This window comes from Engystomops pustulosus, chromosome 4 (genome assembly GCF_040894005.1).
Source record: "Engystomops pustulosus chromosome 4, aEngPut4.maternal, whole genome shotgun sequence".
NCBI classification, from domain to species: Eukaryota; Metazoa; Chordata; class Amphibia; order Anura; family Leptodactylidae; genus Engystomops; species Engystomops pustulosus.
Window position 1 is genome coordinate 54666429 of NC_092414.1, and position 16899 is coordinate 54683327.

The following is a 16899-nucleotide window of genomic DNA, read 5'->3' on the forward strand; positions in this document are numbered from 1 at the left end:
CAATGTAAGGTGTAGAAAGCAGCGGCACTCACCAGTACAGTGCGAAATATATCCTTTATTGAGGTGCGTACAGGAACAGAGCGGGGCCAGGCCTAACTACCTAACTACCCTGTCAAAATCCATGCCGAGTGTCACTGAAGGTACATAACGCCGTGGTCGGCTGGTGCCAGACTACTGCCTTCTTCATTGATTCAATTGTTGGGTCAATTATTAGAAAAAGGAAGAAACACTAGATGACCGTCAATCATCTTCAGTTAGGGCTTTATGCAAGACCTCACCTCATGGGGTAAGGATTATCCTGAGAAAGGTTAGGAATCAGCCAAGCACATCACATTAGTATCATGTACAAGACCCCTCTCACGATAGCACATGTCCAGACCCTGAGAAGTGGTCAAGTGGTCAGTTGGGACAAAAATATAGCTTTTGGGTATTAACTCCACTCTGTGTTTAGAGGAAGAAGGATGGGTACAACTTCAAGAACACAGTCACAACAGTGAAGAATTGGGCTCATTTATGCTAAAGGAATAGGAGAATATATGGGGCCAACAACCGCTTTCCTTCAGTAACAGTATAGAAGAGAGACCTTGACTGGGTCTTCCATCATGACAATTATCAAAACACACACCCAGGACAACTAAAGATGGCTCAATAAGAAACATTTCAAGGTACTGCAGTGGCCTTACCAGTCTCCAGATCTGAATCTTATCGCAAATCTTTGAGGGAGCTGAAACTTAATATTACCCAGTGACAGTTGAGAAACCTGAAAGATCTGAAGAAGATCTGTGTAGAGATTGAAACATAATTCCTATAGAAGTTTATAAACCTGGTAAAATCTACAGGAAATGTCTAACCTCTGTAATAGCAAATAGATTTTTGTTCCAAATATTAAGTTCTGTTTTTCTGTTGTATCAAATACTTATTTCATGCAATAAATGAATTAAAATGCAAACAATGTGATTTTTTTTTTATTTTTATCCAGAATCTGTGTACACATATGCACATTTTATGAGGATTTAGCCATTGAATATGCACCTAGTTAGGTCTTCATAGCACGCTGTCACTAGCCCTGATAGGGTTTTTTTTACCACTAAGTCTACCCGTTGTATCTGCCATATAAACCAACAAATACATACGGCATGGCTGGATTTTAATATTACTAAGAAATCTCACTGCTGATCTAGAGTTCCTTACTAGGTACTTTAGTTCACATATTAGGATATTAGGGTTCTTATTGAGTGAAAGCTGCGCTAAAACAGAAATTTTATACCAAAACACATAAAACCGCACTAAAGTGTTATATGCAAAAAAAGTGTGTAATAAATACCACATAAATTACCTTGCAGAAGTACACACGAGCAATAACTTCTTGTTGCATTAAGGTAACATCACTCTTAGCGTAATTCAGACGTGGTTTGCTCTCAGGCTGCAGGTAGGGGATGCCAGATGAAACAATTGTCCCCTGTAACTCCCGCCCTTACAAGGGCAGTTCACAGCTTTCCCTGTTAAATAGAGCATGCCCCTTGTACACACCAAATTCCCTGATGCGTTTCGTCATATGACTCCTAAGAGGGATTAAAGTGTCTCAGTGCTGGTACTGGTCATCCATATAGGTGGCTTAACTTGGGCCAGACATCCAGTGGCATGCAAGTCACATAGGGCTTGCTGTAAGCTGGCGGCCTGATAAAGAAAACTGCTTGTCTCCAGTTCTTGTGGTGGACTAGAAGATCCTAGGTATGCAGGCTGGCACTTTGTTCGCCATTGACGTTATTGCTCAGTATAACACCTCCAGAGTGTAAACTTCTGCAAGGTAATGTATTTGATATTTATTACAGTTTTTTGCACATGACACACTAGTGCGGTTTTATGTGTTTTGGAATAAAAATGATGTTTTAGCACAGCTTTCACTCCTTACTATGCACTGTCTAAATGAAAAGGACACCACAATTTGTGGAAACCCTCATGTAATGTCTGCGTTATGTCTTAGTATAATAAGTGTGATTTGTCTGGTTATGTACAAATATGTAAAATGTCAGCGTGCCCTTTACACATAAAATCCTCTATGAATAACATATAGAGGATTAAGTTCTTATGCAGGACAATTATACAGTAAATTAAATGCAATGTAGACCTTCCTAAATAATGCAAACCACAAGAGCAACTTTCACCTTGATCATGTCTGAATATTCTACAATCGATGATGAAAAAAAGATGCACAAAGGCAAGGAGAACATTTAGAAGGGACAAAGACGCTTCCCCCTGACAGACAGATAGTCAGAACCTGAGAGATGCAGCAGAATTAAGTGCATGCCAATCACTGGAGAAGCCGGCACTGAACACAACCTCACCTTTGCCTCCAGATGGCATTGTTGCGACATCATCACTGCTGGTTCTTATGCCATTGTTGAAGGTATGTCCGTCTGCTGGCTGGAGCTGCCAGTTCAGTCCGAGAAGATGCATTGCTGCAGGAAGACAAGGTGATGACAAGTCAGTATATAATACATATGTGACAGTCAGTGAGTAGCAGCCTTGCATACAATAGCTTATGCTACAAGACAATATCACAGATTTCATTCTTCTTGCTCTGATCATTTTTGGGAATGCTATTAACCACTTGTAGGGTCACACTAGATTTTGCACATATAATCTAATTTATTTGAGAAGTTTCTTTCAAAAATAATAAAAGTTGCTCTTTTCTTTGCATTCTGATTGCATGCAAAATAACTTGTAATTCTTTACATTACATGGCTGGTCAAAAGATAATGGGTTTATCTTTTGGGATATGTCTAAAACATGGACAGCATCTTTAAAGCTGCCATATTGTTTTAGTGAAAATATTTGCAGTGATTCCAATATTTTAAAGATTCTCCCAAAAAATTGATAGCTACAATCTGATTTTCAAGATCTTGTTTGGTTCATAAATTTTATCAACATACAGGGGCCAGTCCGGAGGAGATCCTGCAAGTCCGATGACAATGCACTGTGCCGCGATTCAAGAAGATTGTGCACCCTGCATGTGACCGTCATGGGTCCCCCAGAGTTCACCTTCTTCTTCCCGGTGTATGTAAGCGCATGGCTTGCGACACAAATTTTTAAGTTATATCCCGCGGTTTGTCTGAATCCATCGGAACGTCCAACAGCACGACCCCTGATTTGTGTTGCATGTAAGCCGGCCCTTACTAGTAAGCCAATCGCCTACTAAATACCTGTCCCAGCAGCGCAATCCCCGAAAACATTGGAAAACCCGACAGAAATACGCCCGTGGGACCCTTAGTTGATAAGCCCCAGAAAGTTGTAACAACATTCAAGAACATTGCCTAAGACGCAGGCTATTTCACATAACTATCCATTGCTGTCCATGGTGCTGAACACATAGCTGACAGCGCTGGATGCAATCCTTATGAGCCTCCCATGAGAATCTCTGTGTTGATAACTTTTGAATTACAAGATACATTGCAAATCAGATAGTGGGATGTGTGTATGTGCGTATATAAATATCTAAAAAAAATATCCAACATATTCAAGTAAAACTGGTTAGTGGTATATACCCTATATGTATATACATTTTATTATCACATTGCTGGTTAGAAAAAGAAATAGGTGATAGATGAAGGATGTTGATATATAACATTTATTTAAATAATCAGATTAAAAAAGGGCTTATTAATGCAGCCCATGATGTACGTTCATTGTGACAAAGAAATTGTTGCTGTAGAGTAGATGTACTGCCTAAAGATGAACACAAGTATCATGGTATCAGATAGATGGACCACAGGTGAGTTACCGATTGAGTGCCACCCGTAAGTTTCATTTTCTGTCCAGATTCACTATAAAAGACATCCAATTAATAATGTTTGCCTCACTGCTCAGGATCGGTGGCTTGTGCTCATACTTGTACCAGGTTGCCCTACTTCTACAGCATACAACCTTTCCCCTTTTGAGCAAAAAATTAAAAATATCAACATTTAAACATTTCCTTGAAGCTATAATTTCAGGCTCAAATTCAGTAGAGGTGTAAAAGTTTGCCCTGGTGCACTATTATCTAGTAGGTCAATAACTTAGATCAACAGCCCTCCTAGGATCAGGTTCAGTTCCTGGCTATCGAACTACAGAGCATTAGAGCTAGCTAGTCTACACAGTCGCACTGGTATGGCCATGGAGACACACAATGTCCTGGCTATTTAACCTCATACAGCTGCCTTTGGAAACTGATGTTGTCATTGTACAGTGGGCTGTAACCTCACAGGATATTCCCGCTCTTTCAAGGACTACAAGCCCTAAGCCAGTCGGTGTGTATATATATATATATATATATGTTAATAAGTTGGTGGTAGCTGGTTTCCCTTTAGGGCTAATTGCCTGCGATCAAGTTTAATCAGAAAAAAAAGCATTGTTGGGATTTCCAAGCTTTATTTTACTTGAATGACTGTCACGGGTGCCCCTGCGATCCATGTCTTGGATCGCGAGCACTCCTGTGCCCCTCTCCATAACGCTGTCCCCTGGGCCCTAGGCACCAAAATCAGCTCTTCACGCTCCGGCACCCATCTGGCCTGGTCCGCATGAGGATTTAAAGGGCCAGTGCACCGGTGTTTGGCGCTGGCACTCCTGGGTTTCCTTAAAGGCTGGCTGTTCCCAGGATTCCCTGCCGGATCTCTGCGTTCCCTGTGAGTTCCCGTTCCCTGCCTCTGCGTTTACCTCTTTTTGTGACCTTGGACCTGACCTCTGACCTCAGCATCTCTGCCGTCTGCCCTGACCACACCTGTGGAACGACCTGGTGGCAAGACTATCCTGCTTTGCAGGGGGCTCTGGTGAAAACCAGGTGACACTTAGGCTCCGGTCTCAGGTATCTTCTAGTACCATATCCTGCAGTGGTCCTCTGACCCCGAACTGCTATGCTGAGTTCAGTCTTGTGACAAGGACGTTCAGTCTGGGAAATCAGCTCCAGCACACCGCACATTTTTCTTGTTGTAAACTAACTCTTCGGCAGGTAAACTAACTCGACTGCCCTGATAATGAATCTCTCCCCTCATTTGCCTCTCGCCTCTTCCAGTACCTCCAATGGCTACAATGGGTACAGAATATTAAGCTGTCCCTTTCATACATCTCTCACCTAATCACTTGCTATTTTCCAAACCATAGCCTACAATTCTCACAAGACTCGCTGCTATGCGCTGTTCCCATATCCTCTTTTTATAACCAACTCCAAGACATCTCCTGTGTATTCTCCATACTTTGGAACTCGCTACCCTAGCACATCAAATTGTCCCCCGTGATCAAAACCTGAATGACCACTCCTCACTATTGACTAGTAATTCTCTGGCTGTATTATATATACAATATGATATACAATATGATATCCTCTTCCTTAACTTGTCGTCTCCATTAAAGTTTATAAAACTGGCAGGGTCATTCTTTTCACCAGTTTATGTTTATTGATTTTGTGTTAGTTTGCTGTTTATTGTACTTGTTTTATACTATCTTTCCAATTGTACATCTCCATGGAATGAACAGTGCTGTAGAAATTATATGTATATTTTATAAGTATGTATGGTATTGGTAGCTCTCATTAAAGTATATAATTGCCTGAACACGACTGACTTCTTCTGTTATGTAGCTGAAATAAGTGTTACATGATGTGACAGAGATTGAAGATCCATAAACACTACACACTGCAATTCCACCTATTTCATAAATCTCCTGTACACAATGACACTGTGAATGTATGATGCTGTTTGCAGTTCAGCGGCCTGGTATCATGACAGAGAAGCCTTGGAATAATTGTCTTGTTAGCGTGCAGTTTCAATTCAATGTTTGGTGTAAGTTTCCAACCCTACAGCATAACACCTTATTTCCGCTTCTAGACTATGCGACAAATGGAGGTCAAGGCAGACATGTGTCAGGACAGTCCGGTAAGCTGCTATCATTTTCCAAGTAATCTGAAAATTAAAATAGTGGGAATCCCTTTGTGGGAATTAGAGCTGCTAATTTATTAATTAGAAGGTAAATTTAGCAGCGGATTCATTGCTACATCTGAATCCACATGGGTTACAGAGCTATGTATTATGGTACATCTTTATCCATATTTTCTCAGCTTTCATTAGAATTAGAAGATAGATATGACTGCTCTACATTGTGAAGTGTACACAGATATCGATTCACATGAAAGTGGGCAGCAGATGTAGCTCTTTTAGCCAAGGTGAAGATCTGGGCCTATATTAAGCTGAATACCAGATGTGCATGATACTAGTCAGAAAGAACTAACTCCACTTTGTACAAACTAATTTGTCAAATTAGATGGCATAACAGATAAGGATTAATACAACATCGGGCACCTGATCAGATAAAAGATGAAGAATTTGAAGATTATTATTTTTAACAATAAATCTATTTCTATAGCTCCATCTTATTTTGCAGTGCTTGGCAATTTATTTGGTGTGAACTGTATATAAACAACATAAGACATAATAATAACATACTGCTGGTAATTATAGAGAAAGCTGAGTGGTCACTGTCCTTCCACTTGTATCTGGAAATGTAAGCACTCTATTGCAGATAATTTATGGATAGGGGTATACTACTGGTTGTGCTATGTTCTGTGAACACTGCAATACCCCGAAAAGGAACGGCACTCACCCTTGTCTTTCTTCTGGTGTCTTTACTAGCCTCTTTATTTAAGCATACTAACGGAAATGTGCACATTACTGGAGACAAACAGAACATCCAAGGGATGCAGAGCCATTTTGAGTGGCATACACTAAGAGAATAATCTTAGATCACTGACAGATCAAAGAGCACGAGTTTGGCAATATACTACAATAATGGAAGAAAGGTAGGTAGGTGCAGCACTGTACATATCTTTGTGGATGAGGATGATTAGTTTAAACTGTGTTTATAAGATAACTGCTTATATCTCCGGTCCATCTTTTTGCATTCTCTACCGTCTTATAATGTGGCTTAGAACAGTATGGATGGTCGCCAAATGACCATGGCTTTGTGGCTCATGGGAAAAAAAGGAAAGGGAAAGAATGGACTTTGTGCCTGTGGAGGAGTCTATAAACCGTTGAAAAACATACATGGAAGTTAAATGAACCTTTACAAAGCATTACAGCATTGAATACTAAACCTAAACCAACACTGGGATGAAATGGCACTAGGAAAGCACTGCCTCGACTGTGTCCGATGGTCAGCTCAGCCTTCCTTTCAGGATGAGGGCTTGTTTATGCAGTTATTTACAAATATTTTTGTACATATTCTGTTAGTAAAAACATCTCATCCAAAACATTTGGAGAAGTGTTGAAGTGGGTTTGTCCATTTTAAAAGCCTCAGTAAATATACCCTTATATATGGACATGTTGACATGTACCTGCCGTAAAACACTCTTATAGAGGGTATGTAATGTCTTAAAATGTTATCCATTAAATACTTATTCTGGAGCATATTTTCTAAAAGCGGCATTATACTATTTTCCCTTACTATTTTCCCTTGTATTTTGAGACAGCTGTGTCTCTAAATCCAATGTTTAACAGAAGGGACCCACGGATGGATAAGATTTCAGAGTAAATAAACCCATTCTTGTAAAGGACACAATCTAAAGTCCTTCTTGTAATAGGTGAAAATCATGGATAGAGCTTACTCATAGAATCTTACTGCCAATTCTGTAGTAGCACAGTGCTTGAAATACACAATATTCATCATCACATTTAAACCCTTATGCACTGACATTGGCTTGTAAATGACTCATAAAATCTCAAAATCTTATGTACTATTAATTATGTTTACACTTTCCAATATTTTATTATCATTTCCCTGAAAAAATGCATGTGCTTTGCGATCTGTCAAAGTCATTGCCACTCACTGTGTGGTCTACAGCCAAGTCAGATACTTACAATATCCGAAGTACAAACATTGGATGCAATTAGCAAATTAATTGGGGCAATTTGCATGTGTATCTCTTTGCAGGCAATTTACCATGATTGTACAGTCTTGGCTCTTGGCCCTTGCAGATGGGTACCTGAGACAACATCAGTGATCATAAGGGATAATGTCTCCATGTGTTAACCCTTTTATCCCAATATTAAGAAGCTACACATATTGTACTGTCTGTGTACTGTAAATGGTTTCTTACATTGATTACTTACTTAGGCTTAATAGTTTATTCTTACAGTAATTCTGACTTATTTACCAGTGGTTTCACATAGGACTACATCATAATCTTGTATATATGCTGTATATGTGTTATGTATACTATGTGTGTGTATATATGCTGTAAATTTGTATATGGCACTGTATGTGTGTATATGCTCTATATATGTGCAGGGGTGTATAAATGTGAGTGAAGAACTGTATGTGTATGTATATAAATATATCCCTGATATATATTAGTGTATAAATGTGTTTGATTCTAATTGATTTTTAAGTGTGAAGGGTGGCCCCATTCAGAAGCCTGCTATGGAGCTCTGCCTCTCCTAGTTACGCTGCTTATTACTTGGTTGCTTTTTACTCTCATTCAAGTAAGATCTTTGTACAGGAGCAGTACAATGTATGGATCTGTACTTGGTGGGCAGTGAAGTGACTGCAGCGCCCCTCGAAACACTGCAATCTCTCCAAAAAGCTGATCAGTATGGGTGCCAGACGGTCACCAATATGATACGGATGACCCATACTAAAGAAAAGTCATTAATATTGCATCCCTGGAAAAATCCTTAAAAGTGTAAAGCAAAATCAGTAGAGATAAAATAATTATTTTTACACTACAAACAGTCCAACCTCTAATTTTCTCTTGGTATATGATATATAGATATTTTTTTATTAATAGGTTTAAAATCATAAGCTCCAATTCGACTTGTCCCAAAATGAATGGACCGTATGAACATACCAAATCTTGGGGCTGCTGTTTGCCAGGTTATGTTCTCTCGTGTACATTACATTATACAGAGCCAATGATCTCATCATCTACAATATCATTAATTACTCCAGTTACTGTCCAGATTCACCCACTGCCTTAAATGATCTAAGCAGGTAAAGTCTATTATACATTATGATGATTGTGAACTGACCTGAACCAGTTTTAACAAAAGTTGTGTGGGGTGTTTTATATTTGGTTTACATTACATTGTATCTTTATAGAGGCACTATTCTATCTTCTCCTTCTCAAAGGTATCCTTTGTTAACAATGACATAGTGTGCAGTATAATTTTTTTTTGCCACTATATTTATCAGGCATTTGTGTTGAGCAAAACAGTTCCGAAAAATGATGTGATCCTTGATGATAGAAAGAGCCTATAAGGTAAAGACGGCAAGATCCTCAGGATCATTCATTTCCTAACTAGAAATCCATCATCCCAGGGTGAAGAGGAAAAATAAGCACATTTACATATCTGCCTGATATTTATGATACTAATATTTACTCAAGTATTCATAAATGCATTAGCATGAAAGCAAAAACATTGCCAACATAAATAATTGGCAACTTTCGTTGTGTTGAAGTTTCCCCATTATTTACATAAATGTAGTCATCTACTGTCACAAGTTTGTCGGCTCTTTTAAAAGCTTTGACAACATAACTATGCTTGTCTACTTTACATTACTCTGCGAACGGGAGACAAACCTTTGCAGCATTAAACAGGCTTTTTAATCACTTTAAAGACCTGAATATTAGATTGTATTGGAAATTTAAATATAACATACATTTAATAGCCTTGTAAGTCCCAATGTTGTGTAACGGATTGATTTTCCGCTCATACTTGCATGCTTTATAATTGCTAATTCACATCTTTGCAATTAAAAGGTTATCAAACAAACACTAATGTTATGCCCACCATGGAACCTTTACCCCTTGGGGCCAAAGTGATTAATGTGTAAATTTTGCTGTAGAAAAAAGCTGGAAGTGGAAAGATATTCAAGTGAACACAATTAGTACATGTGCTGCATAGGGGCTCTATAGTCTATAGAACTGCAGTTCACTTCTAATGTGTATATAAAGATATATACTGTATATAATATAATTCAGGAAAACAACTGCATGTGGGGCAATTCCTCATTCTACACCACATTTTATATTGCGGCCCCTAGTGCCCTACAGGTTCACAAGTAGTGAAGACTTTCACATTTAATCTCTGTGTATCAATTTCTTTTGTTACACCTACTCTATTTCAGTTGTTGCTGAAATTTAAGGTTCTTTATACCCCAAACACTTCAGAGAAAATCTGTTCAAAACAAAGTTTGTATGTGTTTAAAGGGACCCAATTTCTCCTCCAATTAATGCTGTCTGGTAAAGGATTGGGCATGTTGCATTTATTCAGCCCAGTCTATTGTTACTGTTTTGGAAAAATTGTCCTCAAAGGCAGTGGGCAATTGAAGGCATTTGAAGCTGATGGGCCCCAGTGCAATGTCTGTGTTAGACCCTTGACTATAATATATGGTTCATAGGTTCATAGTACTAGTCTTCTCTTAAGGGAAAGTGACATCTTATGGGGCCCCTAAGCCTCTTGGGCTCGGTTGCTACTGCACCCTTTCTACCCCCTTAAATTCTTACATCCAGAGGTGTCTGACAGAGGTGTCAGAGGTGTCAGACATCAGCTTGTTCTCTTTCTCCAATTGAAATCAATGGCATGCTTGTCCACACCAAGAATTCATGTGTAGTCAAACAATTTGTGGAAATTGGGTTACAGCTATTGATGCTGCATTGGCACATCTAGGAGTCCAGAAACAAAATCAGTTAGCTGATATATACAATCTTTGAAGCCTAGCTGTATATTTTAAGCTGTTTGTTTCCCATATTCTGGATAAAAATGGACAAAAGTGGATTTTTTCTTGAAATTTTCCAATAGTACATCACAAAATCAGCACTACTATATGTGTATGGAATTTAAACCACCTAAATATATAAGTAGATGTTATATGTCATTTGCCTGGAATTTCCATGTATTCATATGGCAACAGAATATCAGCATAATCTGGAGATGTCCTCCAGACCGCTCAATGGGGGTCATTTATTAAGGGCCCGGATTCACGTTTTCCCGACGTGTTACCCGAATATTTCCGATTTGCGCCGATTTCCCCTGAATTGCCCCGGGATTTTGGCGCACACGATCAGATTGTGGTGCATCGGCGCTGGCATGCACACGATGGAAATCGGGGGCGTGGCCGAACAAAAACCCGGCGGATTCGGGAAAACCGCCGCTTTAAAAAAAAAAATAATGTGTCGCGGAGCTTGCACTTACCTTCACTAAGAATAGGCCGGTGTACTTGAGTGCGTTCCAATGCTCTTCAGCGCAGCAGCGCCACCTGGTGGACGTCAGAGGAACTGCCTTAATGAATACCGGCCGGACCCGAATCCACCGCAGAGAATGTGCCGCTGGATCGCGAATGGACCGGGTAAGTAAATCTGCCCCAGTGTCTTATAACTAGTTCTCCTCAACGTCTCTCTACACAAAAGAGCTTCTTCCAGAGCTACAACACCAATACCAGTACATCAATACTGCTACTTCTTATGATGTTATTCAGTGAGACTCCTGCATGCCATGTGGCATCTGGACACTGGGTAAGAATATTAAAACATGTTAACGTCAGAATTTGATACTGAAAACTAAACCCCATTCCCAAGGCAGTTTTTTTTTTTTTACAAACAAAAGATAAAATACTATGTAGTAAATGGTAACTCTTTAACATTATGCCCACACATCACCCATAACTTTACTGTTACTATACAGCAGCTCTTTCCCTACCAAAACTTTTCATTCCCTTTTGCTGTATGCAAAACGCACGTTGGGGTTCCGAGAAATAAGCAGTGCAATTATGGGTGAGTGATGAGACTGTGGGCGTGTCTTCCCTTTGAGGCAGGTTGTGTTTTGGGACTAAAAATATTAGACTTACTATGATGAGAATACATGATACGGTGATGAGAAGTGTGCCTTGATTTACACTTGTACACATGAATTTACTTTTCTCATCCTAGCCATTTTTGCTCACGCTTATTATCTTGTTTTGATTTGGAATTTCTCTTTTAACTATTGTATATGATATATATATTTTTAATGGGGACTTATAAAATTAAATTGTGATTTTATGATGTGGTCAGCTCCATGTTTAGCCTTGTTTATGCTGGGAGTTCACATTTTCCTATTTTTGGGGAGTTCTGGAGTCTAGTGGACCCAGCCCATAAGTTTGAGCTGTAGGATGATTTGTGTATTAGTTTACTTTAGATATGTTCAAATTAGGCTGCAGATCTAAGAGCTTTGGGGGGTTGTCATCTCCACAGCAATAACAAGCCCCCTGCTACATCACCACTGCCCACCATTTCTCTTATCCTTCCCACTAAATCTACATCACTCCTGCGTCTACAGAGATGTGGAGCCAGACCCCTGAAGTGCTCTGCTAATACCCCCCATCCCAATAACTTAATCCAAATTTGTATATTTCTAATGTAAAGTTTTAGCATTGAAGGAGAAACTGGACAATAAAAACACAGCATGTGTTGGCATAGGGCTACATAACATGGCAGTTTGGGTAGGTCAATTGAGGTTACAGATTCCATTTAAGGAGCAGTATTGGCATAATCGGACTGGTATTGTATATAAAAAGAGACAGGCTTGGCAACCATAAATGGGCACATACTGTATGTGCAGAATTAAACTAACAGTAGTAACTTACAGGGAATTTGGTATATAATATAATACTTTAACAGAAATTAATATTCATTGTGAATGGAATATAAGAACCAAAGGGGGAAAGGTCAAACTTTGTTTGACCTTTCAGAAAAGCAATGCAGACTTTAAGATCTCGTACGCCAGATTTATCAAGCAACACAGCTCCACAATACCGGCCGAATGATACATTACCCCATAGGGTTTAAACCATTCTGAAAACCTGCAATCTACCTTTATTATATGAGCACATTTACTGAAGCAAAGCTGCTCAAGGGAAATACGCTGAAGGAGTTAAAGGAAATTATCATCCGTCTCCTCATTCTTGACACTCAGTTGGTACTAGCAAATCAAGATTTCCATTGATTGAAATGCCACTTCATTGCAGCCATTGATTGAGCATTGTACATGGGAAATGGAAATGCTCAGTTGGTTAATTCTATCAGATAGTATGAAAATGCTTATAAATAAGATGCCATTCTGGCCTCTTTCGAGGTCTCTGTCCTGGTTCCACTTCACTTGCTTCTTTATGTTTAATCTGTAAATGTATGCAATGAATTGCTACAGAAGAGCAAAACAAGAAAACACTGTGTAGCTAAGGTTACATAAGGTTGGTGCATGGGGCAGCCTGATACAGATATACATTGTATTTGTCTCTTCTAAATATAGGGATGTAGCCGAAACATTCTACATTCAAAAGGACAGCTATGTATATAACAAGTGACAAGGATATAAAGTCCAGTGTTACTTATGGCTGCCCACTTCTGTCCTAGAATTACTATTTGATTTGCAGTTGCAAAATAATCTAAATATGTTTGGCTGGAGGGAAGTGAAAAATAACCATGATGTGGCAGAAACATAGAGATTTCTAGCAGAGAAACAAGATGTCATACTTGGCTGATGGAGGAGCAGCCAGTTCAGGGAAAGTGTGACAGACTATTTTAGCAACACTGCTAGATTAATGGAAGTGCCTACCCAAAGAAATGGTTAAGGGTGACAGAATTAAATCATAAGGCCTGGGGTGGAAGAGAGGAACACAGTTACAGGGAACCGGCAGGAAATGCTGAGCTAGGGAAGAAATGCTGTTACTTTAGTTATATCTCTGTTACATCGTAATAGTAAAAGCAAAAAACAAACTTTTATTTATATATTGAAGCTACAAAACAATGACGGGTCAGGAGGGGCACAGAAAAAATGCTTTTGTTGACGCATCTCGGACAACTTTGCATCGCTAATCGTAACATGGCTACAATGATATATTTTTTATATTATCATGGCTACACATTTTTAGTGATTTGGACATATTTTTAACGGCCAAGCTGGTGGACATCTTCCAGGTTTTTCCTCATTTTACAAAAGAACTATTGCATCAAGAATAGGATAGCATAGCATACTTTATGGAAGGATGCATTTACACATGTGACCACTCTTATCTGAAACTTCTAGTGCGACCATCAACATGGTTGGACAACTATGTCAGTATTTGCACGACTAGAGGAAAGAAGTATATTCATTGTCCCTTCCCATCTTTGTAGGTGGTAATAGATTTGTGGACGGAGATTGAGGATAGCTTTTTATACAGTGCATGGCAACTAGATTTATGAACCCTCCTGACATGTTCTAGACAAGCAGTGCTCAAATTCAGCCTTGATGATCCCTAAACAAGAAGTTGTATGAAAGAGCGGGATTAATCTAAGTACTGAGCGTGGGAAGAAAAGTGTAATTTATCTACTGGTAGATACTCACTAACAATGTCAAGGACCCTATAATAGTTCTTGATGTTAAATGTAGTTCACTGAAGACTCTGGGTATGTACTTTGAGGTCCTGCATCTCAGCACAGTTTACATAAGTACAGATAGATAAACGGGCACATTTATAAAAAGTGTCCTAAAGTTAGACGGTGCAAAATTAGACTCCACAGTCTTATTCTGCACCAGATTCATATAAGAGTCTGGTGCTGGACGATTAATTGGTCATAGTTTAAGACTGTTTGGCTTACTTCATTCCAGAAAATTAGGACAGAATTTTGTCAAGTCACACTGACCTTTTTGGCACGAGGCCAGGCCCCCTTTGTAGAGCTAGTTGTAGAAGTGCTAGAAAACTGTCTAAAACCCTTTCTAAATATGGTGCAGTTTTTTAGTGTAAAGTACAAAATAATTCTGTTGTGGACAGATTAATAAATCTCCCCCAATGAGTCCATTCATTGGATAAGGCGTATGACAAGCCTTACATAGAACCGATGGCTTCAATCTGTTGGAGAACCTTAGAAAAAATATCAGCTGTTGCGGTCCTACAGCTTCAGGTGAACCAGGCTGAGCTATAGTTTTTGACAATATTCATGAGAAAAGCACTCAAATATATACCTATCCAACTTATAAGATGAACATTACTTTCATGCTCACACAACAGAGATTTTTATTTATTTTTTAGTTTGGTGTTTACCTCGCTAAATGCTTGTACGCTCCCTGTTTTCTTACGGTTATAGTGGATGATTAGCCACTTACAATCCTACACTTCTCGGCATTGCCTTAGGTCACTTCTCTAGTTTGTATCTGTCATAAGAATGAATAATGATGGCAGATGTCCGTTCCCACGAAATGCAGCAGGTAACATTCACATTGAGCTGTCTGAGGGCCTTGCTCATTAAATCAGAAAACTTGACAAGTAAAAAAAGAAGATATTGTTTTGTTGTTATCCCAGTTGTGAATGTATGTCATGCATCGCTTCTTATTCTTGCTAGTGTCTCACATACTGTTCCATTCTTTGTTTAAGAGACACCATACTAGTGTTTAATCTATAAATACAGATGCCGAGCAGTGACAGAATCCACAACCCGCTGCTTCTGAAGTTGTTTTGGTCTCAGTATTATTTGTATTAATTTTCCTGCCTAGTATAGGGCATCATGCTATCCTGAGACATAACAAATACTCTGCCTGCATGGCAGCGTCTCCTTTACTAGGCAAAGTTAAAGTAACACACAGATATGCAATTATTTGCTGTACCTGCAGAGCTGGGCCCATCCGTGCATCTGTGTAACAGTGTAGTGTAGATGTGGCCCAGTATTAGCAACTTAATATAATTTATAATAGCTCTCTTTATTAGGAGTGAGTTTTGGACACGTATCTTTTAATGGGCTTATACACTCACCGGCCACTTTATTAGGTACACCATGCTAGTAACGGGTTGGACCCTCTTTTGCCTTCAGAACTGCCTCAATTCTTCGTGGCATAGATTCAACAAGGTGCTGGAAGCATTCCTCAGAGATTTTGGTGCATATTGACATGATGGCATCACACAGTTGCCGCAGATTTGTTGGCTGCACATCCATGATGCGAATCTCCCGTTCCACCACATCCCAAAGATGCTCTATTGGATTGAGATCTGGTGACTGTGGAGGCCATTCGAGTACAGTGAACTCATTGTCATGTTCAAGAAACCAGTCTGAGATGATTCCAGCTTTATGACATGGAGCATTATCCTGCTGAAAGAAGCCATCAGATGTTGGGTACATTGTGGTCATAAAGGGATAGACATGGTCAGCAACAATACTCAGGTAGGCTGTGGCATTGCAACGATGCAAGGGGCCTAAAGAGTGCCAAGAAAATATTCCCCACACCATGACACCACCACCACCAGCCTGAACCATTGATACAAGGCAGGATGGATCCATACTTTCATGTTGTTGACGCCAAATTCTGACCCTACCATCCGAATGTCGCAGCAGAAATCGAGATTCATCAGACCAGGCAACGTTTTTCCAATCTTCTACTGTCCAATTTCGATGAGCTTGTGCAAATTGTAGCCTCAGTTTCCTGTTCCTGTTCTTAGCTGAAAGGAGTGGCACCCGGTGTGGTCTTCTGCTGCTGTAGCCCATCTGCCTCAAAGTTCGACGTACTGTGCGTTCAGAGATGCTCTTCTGCCTACCTGGTTGTAATGGGTGGCGATTTGAGTCACTGTTGCCTTTCTATCAGCTCGAACCAGTCTGCCCATTCTCCTCTGACCTCTGGCATCAACAAGGCATTTCCACCCACAGAACTGCCGCTCACTGGATGTTTTTTCTTTTTCGGACCATTGTCTGTAAACCCTAGAGATGGTTGTGCGTGAAAATCCCAGTAGATCAGCAGTTTCTGAAATACTCAGACCAGCCCTTCTGGCACCAACAACCATTCCACGTTCAAAGGCACTCAAATCACCTTTGCCACCATGTGGTTGGCTGATTAAAAATTAAGTGTTAACGAGCAGTTGGACAGGTGTACC

At 39.6% G+C, this 16899-nt stretch overlaps 1 protein-coding gene across 18 annotated transcripts in view; it reads right to left on the bottom strand.

Annotated features, from left to right (window-relative positions):
- Nucleotides 1–16899, bottom strand: part of TENM2 (teneurin transmembrane protein 2) — a 1545179-nt gene that overhangs the window by 228209 nt on the left and 1300071 nt on the right. For all 18 annotated transcript variants that reach the window (XM_072145937.1, XM_072145941.1, XM_072145939.1 and 15 more), the window contains one exon: nt 2346–2459. In XM_072145937.1, coding sequence (XP_072002038.1) covers nt 2346–2459 — 114 coding nt within the window. The remainder of the gene's footprint in view (nt 1–2345; nt 2460–16899) is intronic.